This window comes from Bufo gargarizans, chromosome 5 (assembly GCF_014858855.1).
Source record: "Bufo gargarizans isolate SCDJY-AF-19 chromosome 5, ASM1485885v1, whole genome shotgun sequence".
Classification (NCBI taxonomy): domain Eukaryota; kingdom Metazoa; phylum Chordata; class Amphibia; order Anura; family Bufonidae; genus Bufo; species Bufo gargarizans.
In genome coordinates, this window is record NC_058084.1 from 57289883 (window position 1) to 57304708 (window position 14826).

The 14826-nt window shown below is 46.2% G+C and overlaps 1 protein-coding gene across 1 annotated transcript in view; it reads left to right on the top strand.

The window, feature by feature from the left end:
• The window catches only part of ATAD2 (ATPase family AAA domain containing 2), an 88879-nt gene that overhangs the window by 51485 nt on the left and 22568 nt on the right, over nucleotides 1-14826 (top strand). The window contains exons 13-16 of the mRNA XM_044293249.1: nucleotides 10508-10596; nucleotides 12046-12205; nucleotides 12835-12925; nucleotides 13046-13357. Coding sequence (XP_044149184.1) covers nucleotides 10508-10596; nucleotides 12046-12205; nucleotides 12835-12925; nucleotides 13046-13357 — 652 coding nt within the window. The remainder of the gene's footprint in view (nucleotides 1-10507; nucleotides 10597-12045; nucleotides 12206-12834; nucleotides 12926-13045; nucleotides 13358-14826) is intronic.

Below are 14826 nucleotides of genomic sequence, written 5' to 3' on the forward strand. Positions count from 1 at the left end.
CTTCTGCCCGTGTTACTGGTCTGCACCTGTTCTCATTGGGTTTTCGCCTGCTCGCCAGGCGACTCCAGCGGGTTCACTGCTGTCCACTCCTGGCTGTGTCTCGTCCAGGATCTGTCGTAAGACTTAGGGTTTTTTGTCTGGGGTTCTGTGGGAAGCTGTACATTCCCCACTCTGAAGTTCTTTCCCCATGGTTCTGTCTTTTAGTTGAGGTGTCAAGTGTCGGCGCTGTTCTTCCTCTTCCAGCGTCCCCGGCCCTCTGGGCCTGCCAAGACCTTCTTCCTCGGAGTGGCTCTTTGGTTCCTCTGTACTGTCCTTCGGTACCGCCCTGGGGACTATATCCTGAGCTCTCGGCGCTCCAATCTTGCCTTCTGTCCTGTACGGTTGTGTTCCGTATCAGTCGTGTCTCTGACGGGTGCCGGCATGGCCCCCTTTTTTTGTTACGAGCTTTCTGTCTTTTCCAGGACAGGGCTGTTCTGCATCTCGTTTCTTCCTTCCTTCCTTCCTTCTGAAGGTAGTGTTGCCTTTTGCTTCAACGCCTCACCTATTTGGACGTTGTTTGGGCCTGGCCGTTTTTTACTTGGAGATCTCCGACTCTTGCAGTCGTTCGGCCTCTTGGGGTTCCAGGAGGTCTGTGCATAGGGTTGACAGACTCCAGGGTGGTTTTCCTCCGCTTGATCAGATTGGCTATTGCTGAGGTTACCGCACCTAGGGCAGGATTCTGTCTTTGGTGTCACCGTTCCTTTCACCAGAGCGGTCGGTGCCTCCTGGGCCGGAGGCATTGGGCTTCGGCCGTGCTTTTGGGCACGGCGGCCACAGGTCTGCCTTGCACGCGCTACTGAGTTCTACAGGGTGCATACTCTGACTTTGGCAGATGCTGCCTTACCCCGCCTGGGTTTACCGGCGGCGGTTCATTGATGCCTTTCGGGTGCTTCACCTTGGTGCTGTGGTCCCTCCCCCTTTTGGACTGCTTTTGAACGTCCCAAGGTCTTCTGTGTCCCCCAAGGAAACTGGGCGAGAAAACGAGATTTTTGTATAACTTACCAGTAAAATCTCTTTCTCGCTCTTTCCTTGGGGGACACAGCACCCACCCATTAATTGTTTTTTCTCTGTGCGTTTTCCGAGTTTTTGTTACCCGTTGGGTAGTTGGCTTGTTGGTTCCTTGTTGGACTTTGCCTTTTCTCACTGCTTGGACACGCAACTGGCTGTCTCTCTCTCCAGGCTGAGGGTATAGCTGTGGAGGAGGGGCTTAACAGTTTTCACTTAGTGTCACGCCTCCTATGGAGATGAGCTATACCCAAGGTCTTCTGTGTCCCCCAAGGAAAGAGCGAGAAAGAGATTTTACTGGTAAGTTATACAAAAATCTCGTTTTTTCACTTTCAGCTGTAAAATTTTGCAAAAAAAACGACATCCATATATAAATTTTAAGCCAAATTTATTGTTCTACATGTCTTTGATAAAAAAAAAATGTTTGGGCAAAAAAAAAATGGTTTGGGTAAAAGTTATAGCATTTACAAACTATGGTACAAAAATGTGAATTTCCGCTTTTTGAAACAGCTCTGACTTTCTGAGCACCTGTCATGTTTCCTGAGGTTCTACAATGCCCAAACAGTAGAAAAACCCCACAAATGACCCCATTTCGGAAAGTAGACACCCTAAGGTATTCGCTGATGGGCATAGTGAGTTCATAGAACTTTTTATTTTTTGTCACAAGTTAGCGGAAAATGATGATTTTTATTTTTTTTTCTTACAAAGTCTCATATTCCACTAACTTGCGACAAAAAATAAAAAATTCTAGGAACTCACCATGCCCCTCACAGAATACCTTGGGGTGTCTTCTTTCCAAAATGGGGTCACTTGTGGGGTAGTTATACTGCCCTGGCAATTTAGGGGCCCAAATGTGTGAGAAGAACTTTGCAATCAAAATGTGTAAAAAAAATGACCGGTGAAATCCAAAAGGTGCACTTTGGAATATGTGCCCCTTTGCCCACCTTGGCAGCAAAAAAGTGTGACACATCTGGTATCGCCGTTCTCAGGAGAAGTTGGGGAATGTGTTTTGGGGTGTCATTTTACATATACCCATGCTGGGTGAGAAAAATATCTTGGTCAAATGCCAACTTTGTATAAAAAAATGGGAAAAGTTGTCTTTTGCCAAGATATTTCTCTCACCCAGCATGGTTATATGTAAAATGACACCCCAAAACACATTCCCCAACTTCTCCTGAGTACGGCGATACCAGATGTGTCACACTTTTTTGCTGCCAAGGTGGGCAAAGGGGCACATATTCCAAAGTGCACCTTTCGGATTTTGCAGGGCATTTTTTACACATTTTGATTGCAAAGTTCTTCTCACACATTTGGGCCCCTAAATTGCCAGGGCAGTATAACTACCCCACAAGTGACCCCATTTTGGAAAGAAGACACCCCAAGGTATTCCGTGAGGGGCATGGCGAGTTCCTAGAATTTTTTATTTTTTGTCGCAAGTTAGTGGAATATGAGACTTTGTAAGGAAAAAAGAAAAAAAAAGAAAAATCATCATTTTCCGCTAAATTGTGACAAAAAATAAAAAATTCTAGGAACTCGCCGTGCCCCCCACGGAATACCTTGGGGTGTCTTCTTTCCAAAATGGGGTCACTTGTGGCGTAGTTATACTGCCCTGGCAATTTAGGGGCCCAAATGTGTAAGAAGTACCTTGCAATCAAAATGTGTAAAAAATGGCCTGCGAAATCCGAAAGGTGCACTTTGGAATATGTGCCCCTTTGCCCACCTTGGCTGCAAAAAAGTGTCACACATGTGGTATCGCCGTACTCAGGAGAAGTTGGGCAATGTGTTTTGGGGGGTCATTTTACATATACCCATGCTGGGTGAGAGAAATATCTTGGCAAAAGACAACTTTTCCCATTTTTTTATACAAAGTTGGCATTTGACCAATATATTTTTCTCACCCAGCATGGGTATATGTAAAATGACCCCCCAAAACACATTGCCCAACTTCTCCTGAGTACGGCGATACCAGATGTGTGACACTTTTTTGCAGTTTAGATGCGCAAAGGGGCCCAAATTCCTTTTAGGAGGGAATTTTTAGACATTTGGATCCCAGACTTCTTCTCACACTTTCGGGCCCCTAAAAAGCCAGGGCAGTATAAATACCCCACATGTGACCCCACTTTGGAAAGAAGACACCCCAAGGTATTCAATGAGGGGCATGGCGAGTTCCTAGAATTTTTTTTTTTTTTGCATAAGTTAGCGGATATTGATTTTTTTTTTTTTTTTTTTGTTTTTTTCTCACAAAGTCTCACTTTCCGCTAACTTAGGACAAAAATTTCAATCTTTCATGGACTCAATATGCCCCTCACGGAATACCTTGGGGTGTCTTCTTTCCGAAATGGGGTCACATGTGGGGTATTTATACTGCCCTGGCTTTTTAGGGGCCCTAAAGCGTGAGAAGAAGTCTGGAATATAAATGTCTAAAAATGTTTACGCATTTGGATTCCGTGAGGGGTATGGTGCGTTCATGGGAGATTTTATTTTTTGACACAAGTTAGTGGAATATGAGACTTTGTAAGAAAAAACAAAAACAAACAAAAAATTTCCGCTAACTTGTGCCAAAAAAAATGTCTGAATGGAGCCTTACCAGGGGGGGGGGGGGGGGGTGATCAATGACAGGGGGGTGATCACCCATATAGACTCCCTGATCACCCCCCTGTCATTGATCACCCCCCCCTGTAAGGCTCCATTCAGACATCCGCATGATTTTTTACGGATCCATGGATCGGATCCACAGAACGCATGCGGACGTCTGAATGGAGCCTTACAGGGGGGGTTATCAATGACAGGGGGTGATCAGGGTGATCACCCCCCCTGTAAGGCTCCATTCAGACATCCGCATGATTTTTTACGGATCCATGGATCGGATCCACAGAACGCATGCGGACGTCTGAATGGAGCCTTACAGGGGGGTTATCAATGGCAGGGGGTGATCAGGGTAATCAGGGTGATCACCCCCCTGTCACTGATCACCCCCCCTGTAAGGCTCCATTCAGACGTCCGCATGATTTTTACGGATACATGGATATATGGATCGGATCCGTAAAAATCATGCGGACGTCTGAATGGAGCCTTACAGGGGGGTGATCAATGACAGGGGGTGATCAGGGAGTGTATATGGGTGATCACCCGCCTGTCATTGATCACCCCCCTGTAAAGCTCCATTCAGACGTCCGTATGCTTTTTGCAGATCCGATCCATGTATCCGTGGATCCGTAAAAATCATACGGACGTCTGAACGGAGCCTGACAGGGGGGTGATCAATGACAGGGCGGTGATCAATGACAGGGGGGTGATCAGGGAGTTTATATGGGGTGATCAGGGGTTTATAAGGGGTTAATAAGTGACGGGGGGGGGGGGGGGTGTAGTGTAGTGTAGTGTTTGGTGGGACTGTACTGACCTACCTGAGTCCTCTGGTGGTCGATCCTAACAAAAGGGACCACCAGAGGACCAGGTAGGAGGTATATTAGACGCTGTTATGAAAACAGCGTCTAATATACCTGTTAGGGGTTAAAAAATTCGAATCTCCAGCCTGCCAGCGAACGATCGCCGCTGGCAGGCTGGAGATCCACTCGCTTACCTTCCGTTCCTGTGTGCGCGCGTTCACAGGAAATATCGCGTCTCGCGAGAAGACGCGTATATGCGTCCAGGAGGAATAAAGCAACCACCTCCCGGACGCATATACGCGTACAGCGGTCGGGAGGTGGTTAAAATGGAAAATCTGCCAAAAAAGTGAAATTTTAAAATTTGATCTCCATTTTCCTTTAATTCTTGTGGAACGCATAAAGGGTTAACAAAGTTTGTAAAATCGGTTTTGAATACCTTGAGGGGTGTAGTTTCTACAATGGGGTCATTTATTGGGGTATCCACCATGTAGGCCCCACAAAGTGACTTCAGACCTGAACTGGTCCTTATAAAGTGGGTTTTGGCAATTTTCTTAAAAATTTGAAGAATTTCTTCTAAACTTCTAAGCCTTCTAACGTCCTAAAAAAATTAAAATGACATTTCCAAAATGATGCCAACATAAAGTAGACATATGGGGAATGTTAAATAATAAATATTTTATGAGGTATCACTTTCTGTTTTAAAAGCAGATAAATTATAATTTAGAAAATTGCGAATTTTTCTAATTTTTGGGTAAATTTGGGATGTTTTCATAAATAAAGGTGAAATATTTTGACTAAAATTTATGACTATCATGAAGTACAATGTGTCACGAGAAAACAATCTCTGAATGACTTGGATAAATAAAGGCGTTCCAAAGTTATTACCACATAAAGTGAGATATGTCAGTTTTGCAAAATTAGGCCTGGTCAGGAAGGGGGCAAATGGCCCAGATGGGAAGTGGTTAAGGACTTGGCCATTTTTTTGCAAATCTGACCAGTGTCACTTTAAGTGCTCATAACTTTAAACACTTTGACTTATCCAGGCCATTCTGAGATTGTTTTTTTTTTTTTCCCTCACATATTGTACTTCATGACACTGGTAAAATAAAGTAAAAAAAAAAACATTTTTGCACTAAAAAATACCTAATTTACAATAATTTGGAAAAAGTTTCAGTTTCTCTACTTCTGTAATATATAGTAATACCCCCAAAAATTGTGATGACTTTACATTCCCCATATGTCTAGGGCGTAGAGGGAAAGGTGCGCCGTATGGTTTTTGGAAGCCAGATTTTGCTGGACTGGTTTTTTTGACACCATGTCCCATTTGAAGCCCCCCTGATGCACTCCCTAGAGTAGAAACTCCAAAAAAGTGACCCCATCTAAGAAACTACACCCCTCAAGGTATTCAAAACTGATTTTACAAACTTTGTTAACCCTTTAGGTGTTGCACAAGATTTAATGGAAAATAGAGATTAAATTTCACTTTTTTGGCAGATTTCCATTTTTATATTTTTTTTTTCCAGTAACAAAGCAAGGGTTAACAGCCAAACAAAACTCATTATTTATGGCCCTAATTCTGTAATTTACAGGAACACCCCATATGTGGTCGTAAACTGCTGTACGGGCACACGGCAGGGCGCAGAAGGAAAGGAATGCCATACGGTGTTTGGAAGGCAGATTTTGCTGGACAAGCTCGACAAATCCCAGGTCGCCATGGCGACCAGGAATTTAGTCCTGGCGCTTGGGTATGCACGATGGGTGCAGAGCGCCGTTCTGTCCGGAGGCAGCACAGGAGTGGAGATGAGCGGAGAGCTGTGTGACGGTGCCTTAGGTTCCCTATACCCAGCTGCTCTTTGGACACGCTCCCCGCCCATGGCTGAGCGTACGCCGCGGAAGTCCACTGTGGCGGCGCTTGGTTCACGCTGGTGGCGGCCCCGCGGTGTGATGAGGAGAAGCTCTGTCCTGCCCCCAGCGGGCTCGGGCCTCCCATCTGCTTTATAAGCGGAATGGAGAGTCCGGCCTGGCAGCACATTAAGCGGCTCCTGTGTCTGATGGGCCGGAGGCCTGGCCTGCTGTGCGGGGCCATAGCGCTGACCTGCACCCTCCTGGTGGCTCTCAGGTTCACCTGCAGGTAACTACCCCCAGTGCACATTACTACTACTCTCATCCAAGTGAGGCAGGAGCCTGAGGTGTCAGCACGTGTACACTGTATGCCATAGTCCTATATACTGTACATATATCATGGTCCTGTATACTGCGTATGTAACATGGTATACAGCACGTACACTGAATGTCATAGTCCTATATACTGCATATGTACCACGGTATACAGCACATGTACACTGCATATGTACCACGGTATACAGCACCTGTACACTGCATGTGTACCATGGTATACAGCATTATTGGGGGGCGGGGAGCACTATGGGGCATCTACTGGGGGCTTTATGACGCGGCTCCGCCTGGCTCCTAACTTTTTTAGCTGGCTCCTAGATTCCAAGGAAATGAAACAACCTTGTTCCCTCCAGACAGACATGTCTTAGGAAGTTGGTTTACTCCTTACAGATAATCCCATATCTTTAGTAATAACTTTTAAATACAATGTCCGTTCATGTTCACAATTATTTTTATATAAACTGAACTTGCCATGAACTCATCTTGGCTTCTTCAGCCACATAATAGAACTTTGGTTCAGGCTGATTTTATTCTTAAAGGCAATGAGATGAGCATTCATTTTGATTATAATGTCATTAGATAATATTGTATACGTATGAAAATGCACAACACAATGTTTTTAATGACTGAAAAAGCGTCAGGGTTTACTATGACAACCACACGTAATGACTCTAAAAGGAGGCGCAGATTTGCCCCATGAGGTCAGTGGCCTGAGGAAGCGCGGCAGCTCGAAACGGCAGTCGCTATTCAGCTTTCTATGTGAGAACAGGTCCGCCCCAGCCCTATCATTTATACTCGTTTGTTTGTTTGTTTGTTCTTCCATACACAAACGTAACTGCAACAGTGGTGAGTGCTGCCTTCTTTTCTTCATCGATTACTACGTGATAACCATGGAAACGAGCAGTGTATAATGTTAAGGGAAAAACTAGATTTTTGTACTTGCTGTAAAATCTGTTTCTCTTCCGTTCATTGGGGGACACAGGCTTGACTATGGGTATAGCTGCTGCCACTAGGAGGCGACACTAAGCACAAGTGTGAGCTCCTCCCTTCAGCTATACCCTTCCTACAGGTACTGAGCTAAAACAGTTAGTGCAAAAGCAGTAGGAGAAACAGGAAACCAAACAATGTACAAACCCAGAACCACGTAGGCCATAAGAGGCCCGTAAAAGAGAGAACGGGTGGGAGCTGTGTGTGTCTTCGGGACACAGGCTTGACCATGGGATGTTACAGAGCAGTCCCAATTGTGGGCCATAAACAAAGAAACCCCTCTGGACAATTAGAGAACCGCCGTCTGTAAAATTCTACACCCCAGAGAAGCGTCAGAGGACGCAAAGGTGTGTACTTTGTAAAACTTTTAAAAAGTGTGCAAAAACGATCAGGCCTTGCACTGCCCAAGCAGAATGAGCAGTAACCCGAAACGGGGGGCCTGGTCACTGATGCGTTATGCCTCCACAATGGCCAAACAAATCCATCAGGAAATGGGGGCTTTAGACGCAGCCAACCCTTGTCTCTGCCCCTCTGGAATAGCGAATCCGTCCATCGGAAAGATGACGTCTGAGACAGATACGAACATCCCGTACTATATCCAGAGTGTGAAGTGATTGCTCGCGAGGGTGAGATGGGGCAGCACAAATCAAAGGAAGAATGATAACTTCATTGAGATTGAATGCCGACACAACCTTCGGAAGGACTGAAGCCAGGAAAGAGCCGCGAGTTCCGACACCCTATGGATGGAAGTGATTGCGACTAAAAAGGGCACCTTGTAGGACAGGAAGCAAAGAGACACCTGCTGCAAAGGCTCAAAAGGAGATGACTGAAGAGCGCTGAGCACCAGGTTAAGGTCCCAACGGAGGGCGGTAAGGGGGTGCAGTGTGTGCAACCCCCTTCTGAAAGGTCCGAATCACAGAAAGCAAAGCTAAGTTCCGCTGAAAAAAGAAGGGAAAGAGCTGAAACTTGTCCTTTAAGGGAGCTGAGAACCAGCCCCAAATCCATGCCCGCCTTCAGGAAAGACTAGAGTCACGATAACGGGAAGTGAATGGGAGAAAGCTGGTGACGCTCTCACCAACTAAAGTAGGACTTCCAGGTCCGGTAGTAGATTTGGGAGGACAGCTGCTTCCTGGCATGAATCATGGTCTGGACAACAGCATCCGAGAAACCCCGAGCCCTTACTACGGCGGCTTCAACAGCAAATGCCTTTTAAATGTAGAGACCCTAAATTCGGGTGGAAGATCGGTCCCTGCGACAAGAGGTCCTCCCGAAGGGGAAGACTCCAGGGTTCGTCACACTCCGGAGGAGACGCAGAAAGAGAGGAAAGCGTACCAAAACGTCTGTCAGGAAAATTCCACTCCTTGGAAAGAAAGGAATTAAAATCCTGGTGGTTAGGGAAACATTTGGGCGAGCGACGGGACCGCCTGAAGGAAAACCTCGACTGATGAGGGTGCAGGGTTCTAAACCTGTAAGGTTTCTATAACCTCTGTAATTGTTCACCATAGAAGACCGTTTTTAAGACTGGTCCTCAGGAGAGACATGGTCCACATCTGTAAACTGTCCCTCAAAACATGCCTCTTCGAAGGCTGACACGTCTGAGTGAGACTCTCCGGGAGGTGGCGAAGAGGCAGAAGAAACTGGGGACGCAGACACCCTTCTGCAGGAGGGTGGTTTGGCCCTTTTAGCGGGATGGCCGCGATTGGACTGAGCTCTAGGATCTCCAGAGTCGGACTGGTCAGAGGACTGCCTTGTGGACAAACGCCCCAGTAGTTCCACAATGGCTTTGTTGGTATGGGAGACTTCCTGCACCATCTTTGACAGGGAGCGTGCCCACTCCGGTTCTACCATGGGCTGGGCGGTAGGGGCGACTGGGTCAGAGCCACTTGGCGGCGGAGCAGAACACGAAGAGCAGAGGAGATCTTATTGACCGGATGGGATTTTTGAGCGACAAGAAGCACAGTCAAAATGGCGCACAAAAGTGACCACCGGCTTTGGTGCCTGGGGTCTGGGTTTGGACATAGTGAGTACCCTGTAGAAACAGGCAGGGGTCCTCCTGAAGCAGGAGGTGGTCAGAGCGCATGAAGAGCACCAAGAATTTGCGCCAGGCATAGAGGAAGGATGGGGAAGTGGAGAGAACTACGTGCCCCGCCCCCAAGAATGGCATCGGTCCCCGGGTAAAACGAGAGTGTTGGCCCGAGCCATCTGGCCTTCCTGAAGAGGCCTGCACCCCCTTTGCAGCATAGGGGGGAACCAGGTCATGAGTAGGCTGCAGAGAAGCTGGGGCCTCAGTTATCAGAGGGCCGGCAACGGCGTGACAAGGGGGAAAAAATCCCATAGAAAGAAGGGCATTGCGCGCCCCAGAGGATTTATTTTCCCTTTGCAAAGAGGTCATGCAAAACTGACCGTTTAGCCATTTTTAATTTGTGACTGTACCCTTATACACAGTCACATTATTGTAACCACTATGTGCAGCACGGGCAGGAGCTAGACTGGCTGGGAGGGGCTCAATAAGGTCCTGGTAGGTTGTCATCGGTATCTGGAGCAATGCTGACTGCAGTAAAGGGGACACTGCGGAGGATCCATAGAGGGATCACCACGATCAAAGTGGTCTCACTGATCAGTTGGGTTCAGGTATGAGGAATTAGAGGGCCAGTGTAGTACATGGAAGTCTTTGTCATGCTCTTCCAACCAATGCCAGACATTTCTAGCTATGTGACATGTCACATTATCTTACCGGAAGATCCCATCTGCCCCAGGGAAGACAGTCAGCATGTATGAGTGTACGTGAACTGCAATGAGCTACTTGCTGCCGATGTCAAAAGCAGAAAGTGGTCATAATAATGGGACTCGACTGTGTACTTAGAGAATGGAAATACCAAAAGCAATTAATCTAAACTCCCTTTTTCTTTGCATAGGCCTATCAAATGCGTCCTTCAATCATCTTTTTTGATGAGATTGATGGATTGGCTCCTGTACGATCAAGCAGGCAAGACCAAATTCATAGGTAAGTTTGGGAACATTCCTTTTTTACCTTTTTGCTAGCTTTGTCGTTCACCCCCTTCATTAGTGACTATTCATGACCATACCACTGGCCTATCCTGAGGGTGTGTGGTAAACAGTCACATACTGGAAAACCTCTATAAAGGGGTGTCTCACAATATTAGTGTACCTAAATCTTGGAATATACTTTATTAAAAAACAAACTGCCCTAAATGAATTTATTTTTGTAATATATACTTTTTTTTGCGAAATAGAGAAACACTGTTCAGTTGCCCATAGCTCTTTGTAATCTATATATTTGTTGACTGTTATGTCCGGTGTACGGATTCTACTAGGACCACACTGAGTACCGTACAGGCCCGAGCACACATCATTGTTCCTGCCTGTACCAGAGCTTCTCTGCTAAAGCCTGCCATAGTACATCTATGCCAGGGCATAGGCAAAAGTAGTCATGTGTGCTCCACCCTGTACAGCACTCAGTGGGCCCCCCACAGTGGAATTCGTATACCAGTACACTGCTGACATTTATGGATTTCAAGACACGATAGACACCTGAACATCAGGTGTCTATTTCACAAGGAAATGGTGGGGGGGGGGGGGGTGTTACAAAAATTCATTTTGCGGCAGTTAGATTAGTTCTTACTAAAGTATCTAAGGTTTAGGTACTTTGTTAGATCAGGTTTAGTCACTTATATAGCATGGACACATTCTGGAGCACATTAGTCATTGTCATCACTCTGTCCCCAATGAAGCTCACAATCTAAGTTCCCCATTAGTATGTCTTTGGAATCCTTTAAAAACTGCTTGTGTCATGAGTAACGTTGTTACACTTCTTATGGCATCCCATAGGGATCTTTTGATTCCTTCTCAAAACTTTCAGTGAAAGGCTGCTTCTAGTGTGCCGAGTCTTATGGTCTGACCTGCACAATAGTAGGAATCGCTTTGCTGCATGTCTGTCCACTGGCTCTGCTCACACTAGGTGAATGTTCTGAGGGCATCGAAAGACCAGCAGACACGGAAGCACCAGTACAAAAAGGTCAACCACTTTGATCTTGCATCTGTAAGTTAAAGGGTTTATCCCATGATTAATGTAAAAAAAAAAATCAGACATCATATAATACACTGCAATCTTTCTAACAAAGCTTGAACCAGCCCTGTACCTCACATGGATCCAGAGATTTCACCATTCATTGCTCCAATTGCTCTTGCAGGGTGTGTCCTTTGTGCTGCAGATCTGCTGAGGTGGCCAGAGAAATAATACAAATAAAAATAATAATAAAAAAAAACAGGTAGCGCTTATACAGATACATTGTATTGAATAGCTCTTTGAATATACAAAAATTTTAATTACATGCAATTACAAAAGTATTCAAATCCAGGTGTTGGTTTGAATACTGCAGAATATTTTTCATGTGGCAACCCCCCCCTTCAAAATAGTTTCTTTTAATGCCAGTTCCATAGTATCCACACTTCTGGCCCTAATGGACGGGTTGGACAGCCGAGGAGAGATTGTTGTGATTGGAGCCACCAACAGACTTGATTCCATAGATCCAGCTCTCAGACGGCCTGGTCGTTTTGACAGAGAATTTCTTTTCAGCCTGCCAGATAGAGATGTAAGTATAGTTCCCTGTATTGTCTAGTTTGGACCATTGCTTCAGGCAGGCTTCATGTATGGTGCAGTAATGTGTCAGTCTTGCTGGGAGATGATTATCACACTACTGGACTATGTAGTGATCATGTAATACCCTCATATTTTCTAATTGTTGTAGCATTTACAGAATTTTGAGGTCCTCCTCACTTATGAACCTCCCTGTTACAAGAGGGGTTTTCATATTATAAAAGCATTGGGGGAGATATATCAAGAATGGCGGATCCACACTCCAGGCTTGATCTCCCTGTGCTGGCGTGAGACGCACCTCGTTTGAGGCAGAAGCCTCTTAACAAATCAGGCGCATCTCTGCCCTGCCGTGCGCCAGAAACTGAAGTCTATGCCAGCTTCAACTTCCTCCACTTTCTGACAAAAGTTTTTCAATAAATGCAGTGGCTCTTCTGAAAAGTGCAGAGAAGCTCAAAAAGTTGCAAATTATGGTGCACACATGCCGTGTTCCATAATGTGCAACATTTACTCCACAGTTGTATACACCTTGATGGATGTCCCTCCGTGTGTCTAGCTTTAGGGAATTTGACCCTCATTTTTATAATGTGATTATGACTGTTTACTTTCTGGTATGTATATTGCTAGGCAAGGCTGGAAATTCTCAAAATTCATACAAAAGAATGGAACCCAAAACCTTCCGAAATGTTTCTGGAAGAATTGGCTGAGAAGTGTGTTGGTAAGTATGTTGTCTTTTGTATTTAGATCCATGTAGTATTTGCAAATGTAGGATCAGAATTTAGCAAAGCACTGCTTTTTAAATCTGTGGTAACGGTTTGTGCTTTCCCTCCCCTTATAGGTTATTGTGGTGCTGATATAAAATCGGTGTGCGCTGAAGCAGCCCTGTGTGCTCTACGAAGACGATACCCTCAGATTTACACAACATCAGATAAACTATTACTGGATATATCTTCAATTAAAATTACTGCTAAAGACTTTATATTAGCCATGCAGAAAATTGTGCCAGCCTCACAAAGAGCAGTAATTTCTCCAGGCCAAGCCCTTTCCTCCATTGTTCAGCCGCTGCTGCAGAATATTCTCATGAACATTTTGGTCACTTTAAGGAAAGTGTTCCCACATGCAGAAGAAGGACTCAAGAACAAAAAATCTGGTGTGTAACTACGGTTATTAGTATAATAATGTTATGTTTCTCATTAATGTCATTCGGAGATACGGCACCATGGCTATATGCCCAGCTACCACTAGGAGGCGACACCAGATATGAAAAAGGTTGGCTCCGCCCAGGAGGGCTATACCCTCTTCAGACACTGGGCTAATCAGTTTTAGTCTAGTGTCTGTAGGAGACCTGCTTTTTTTTTTTTTTTTTCTTCTTCTTTTCTGCAGGCCTTGGCCTGCTGCAGGATGGGTCTCCATCATGGATATCCACTTTAGTTGCACCCACTGCGGGCGCGTACTCGCCGATCATCCAGTCCCCCATACTGCAGTGGCATGCCGGCAATCCCACATCTGTGACGAGTTTGCCGAAGGGGTGTCCCTGCGGCGCCTGAAGACGCCGGATGGTGAGAATCTTCCCTGCGTCCCTCTCTTAGGCCGCATTCCAGAGTAGTCCTCTTCCAGAGTAGACTCCCGTTGACATAAAATGTTGCCATGTGGTCAGACTGACCCGGTTTGTGCGCAGTGCCCCTAGACCCTCTCAGGACACACTGACCACCCCTTCTGTGTAGTTCCCTCCTGAATGGGCCACCTCCCTGTTCCCATAGGGAACCTTGCCTGACTCTCCCAATCCATGGTTGAGTCGTTGGACTGCCTAAATGCGGCCGACCTCTGCTGACTGGGTACACACACGCTCAGACACCAGGTCCAGTAATCAACCTAAGGTTGTCTGAACTAGGTCCTGCTCCTTTTCTGTGTCCTTGGGTAACTTCCAGGACGGGTCTGAGGCTGGCAATGACTCCTCTCCTATGCAGGGAGAGAGCCTTCCGTCGCCTCGGGGGACACCTCCGACTCAGATTCCGTATCTGGGCGGAGCACGATCCTGTCTGCGACCATACGGCCTAGGGTACCCTATCATTGGTCCCTCTTATCCTCTACGTCCTGGTTTCCTGCAGAACAGGACTAGCTCTGGGGGAATCGCTTTGGGTACCTTTTGCCTCATCGGGGGAATCCTCTGTATCGATTCTGATTCTGAACAGAGCATCAGACGGTCTTCCACCATACATAATCTCTCTGGGTGGTCAAAGACAAATGTCCAGTGAGGAAACTCTCCTCTCCAGGTAGGGTTAGTGGATTTTCAGATGGCACTCCCCTGGTTGCACAGGTAATTATCCACACAAGTCAGCCTGCCGCCTCTTTAGTAGGCGGTGCTTTACCCGCCACCGTGTTTAGCACGCTGGCACACTTATGTGGTGTCCCAGGTACGTACGCCTTCCCCTTTACTGGGGGGGTACTTGTACCAGTGCCAATGGCTGTTTCCGGCAGACTTTCCTGGTTCCAATGTACAGCTGGAGCAATTTCACTATTACCAGGGGCTATATTTAACACACCCTCCTAGTCGGAGTGTTCCAGGCTACTGTATTACTTCTCCTAACGCTGTAGCCAATACACCATCCTGGTGCTAGT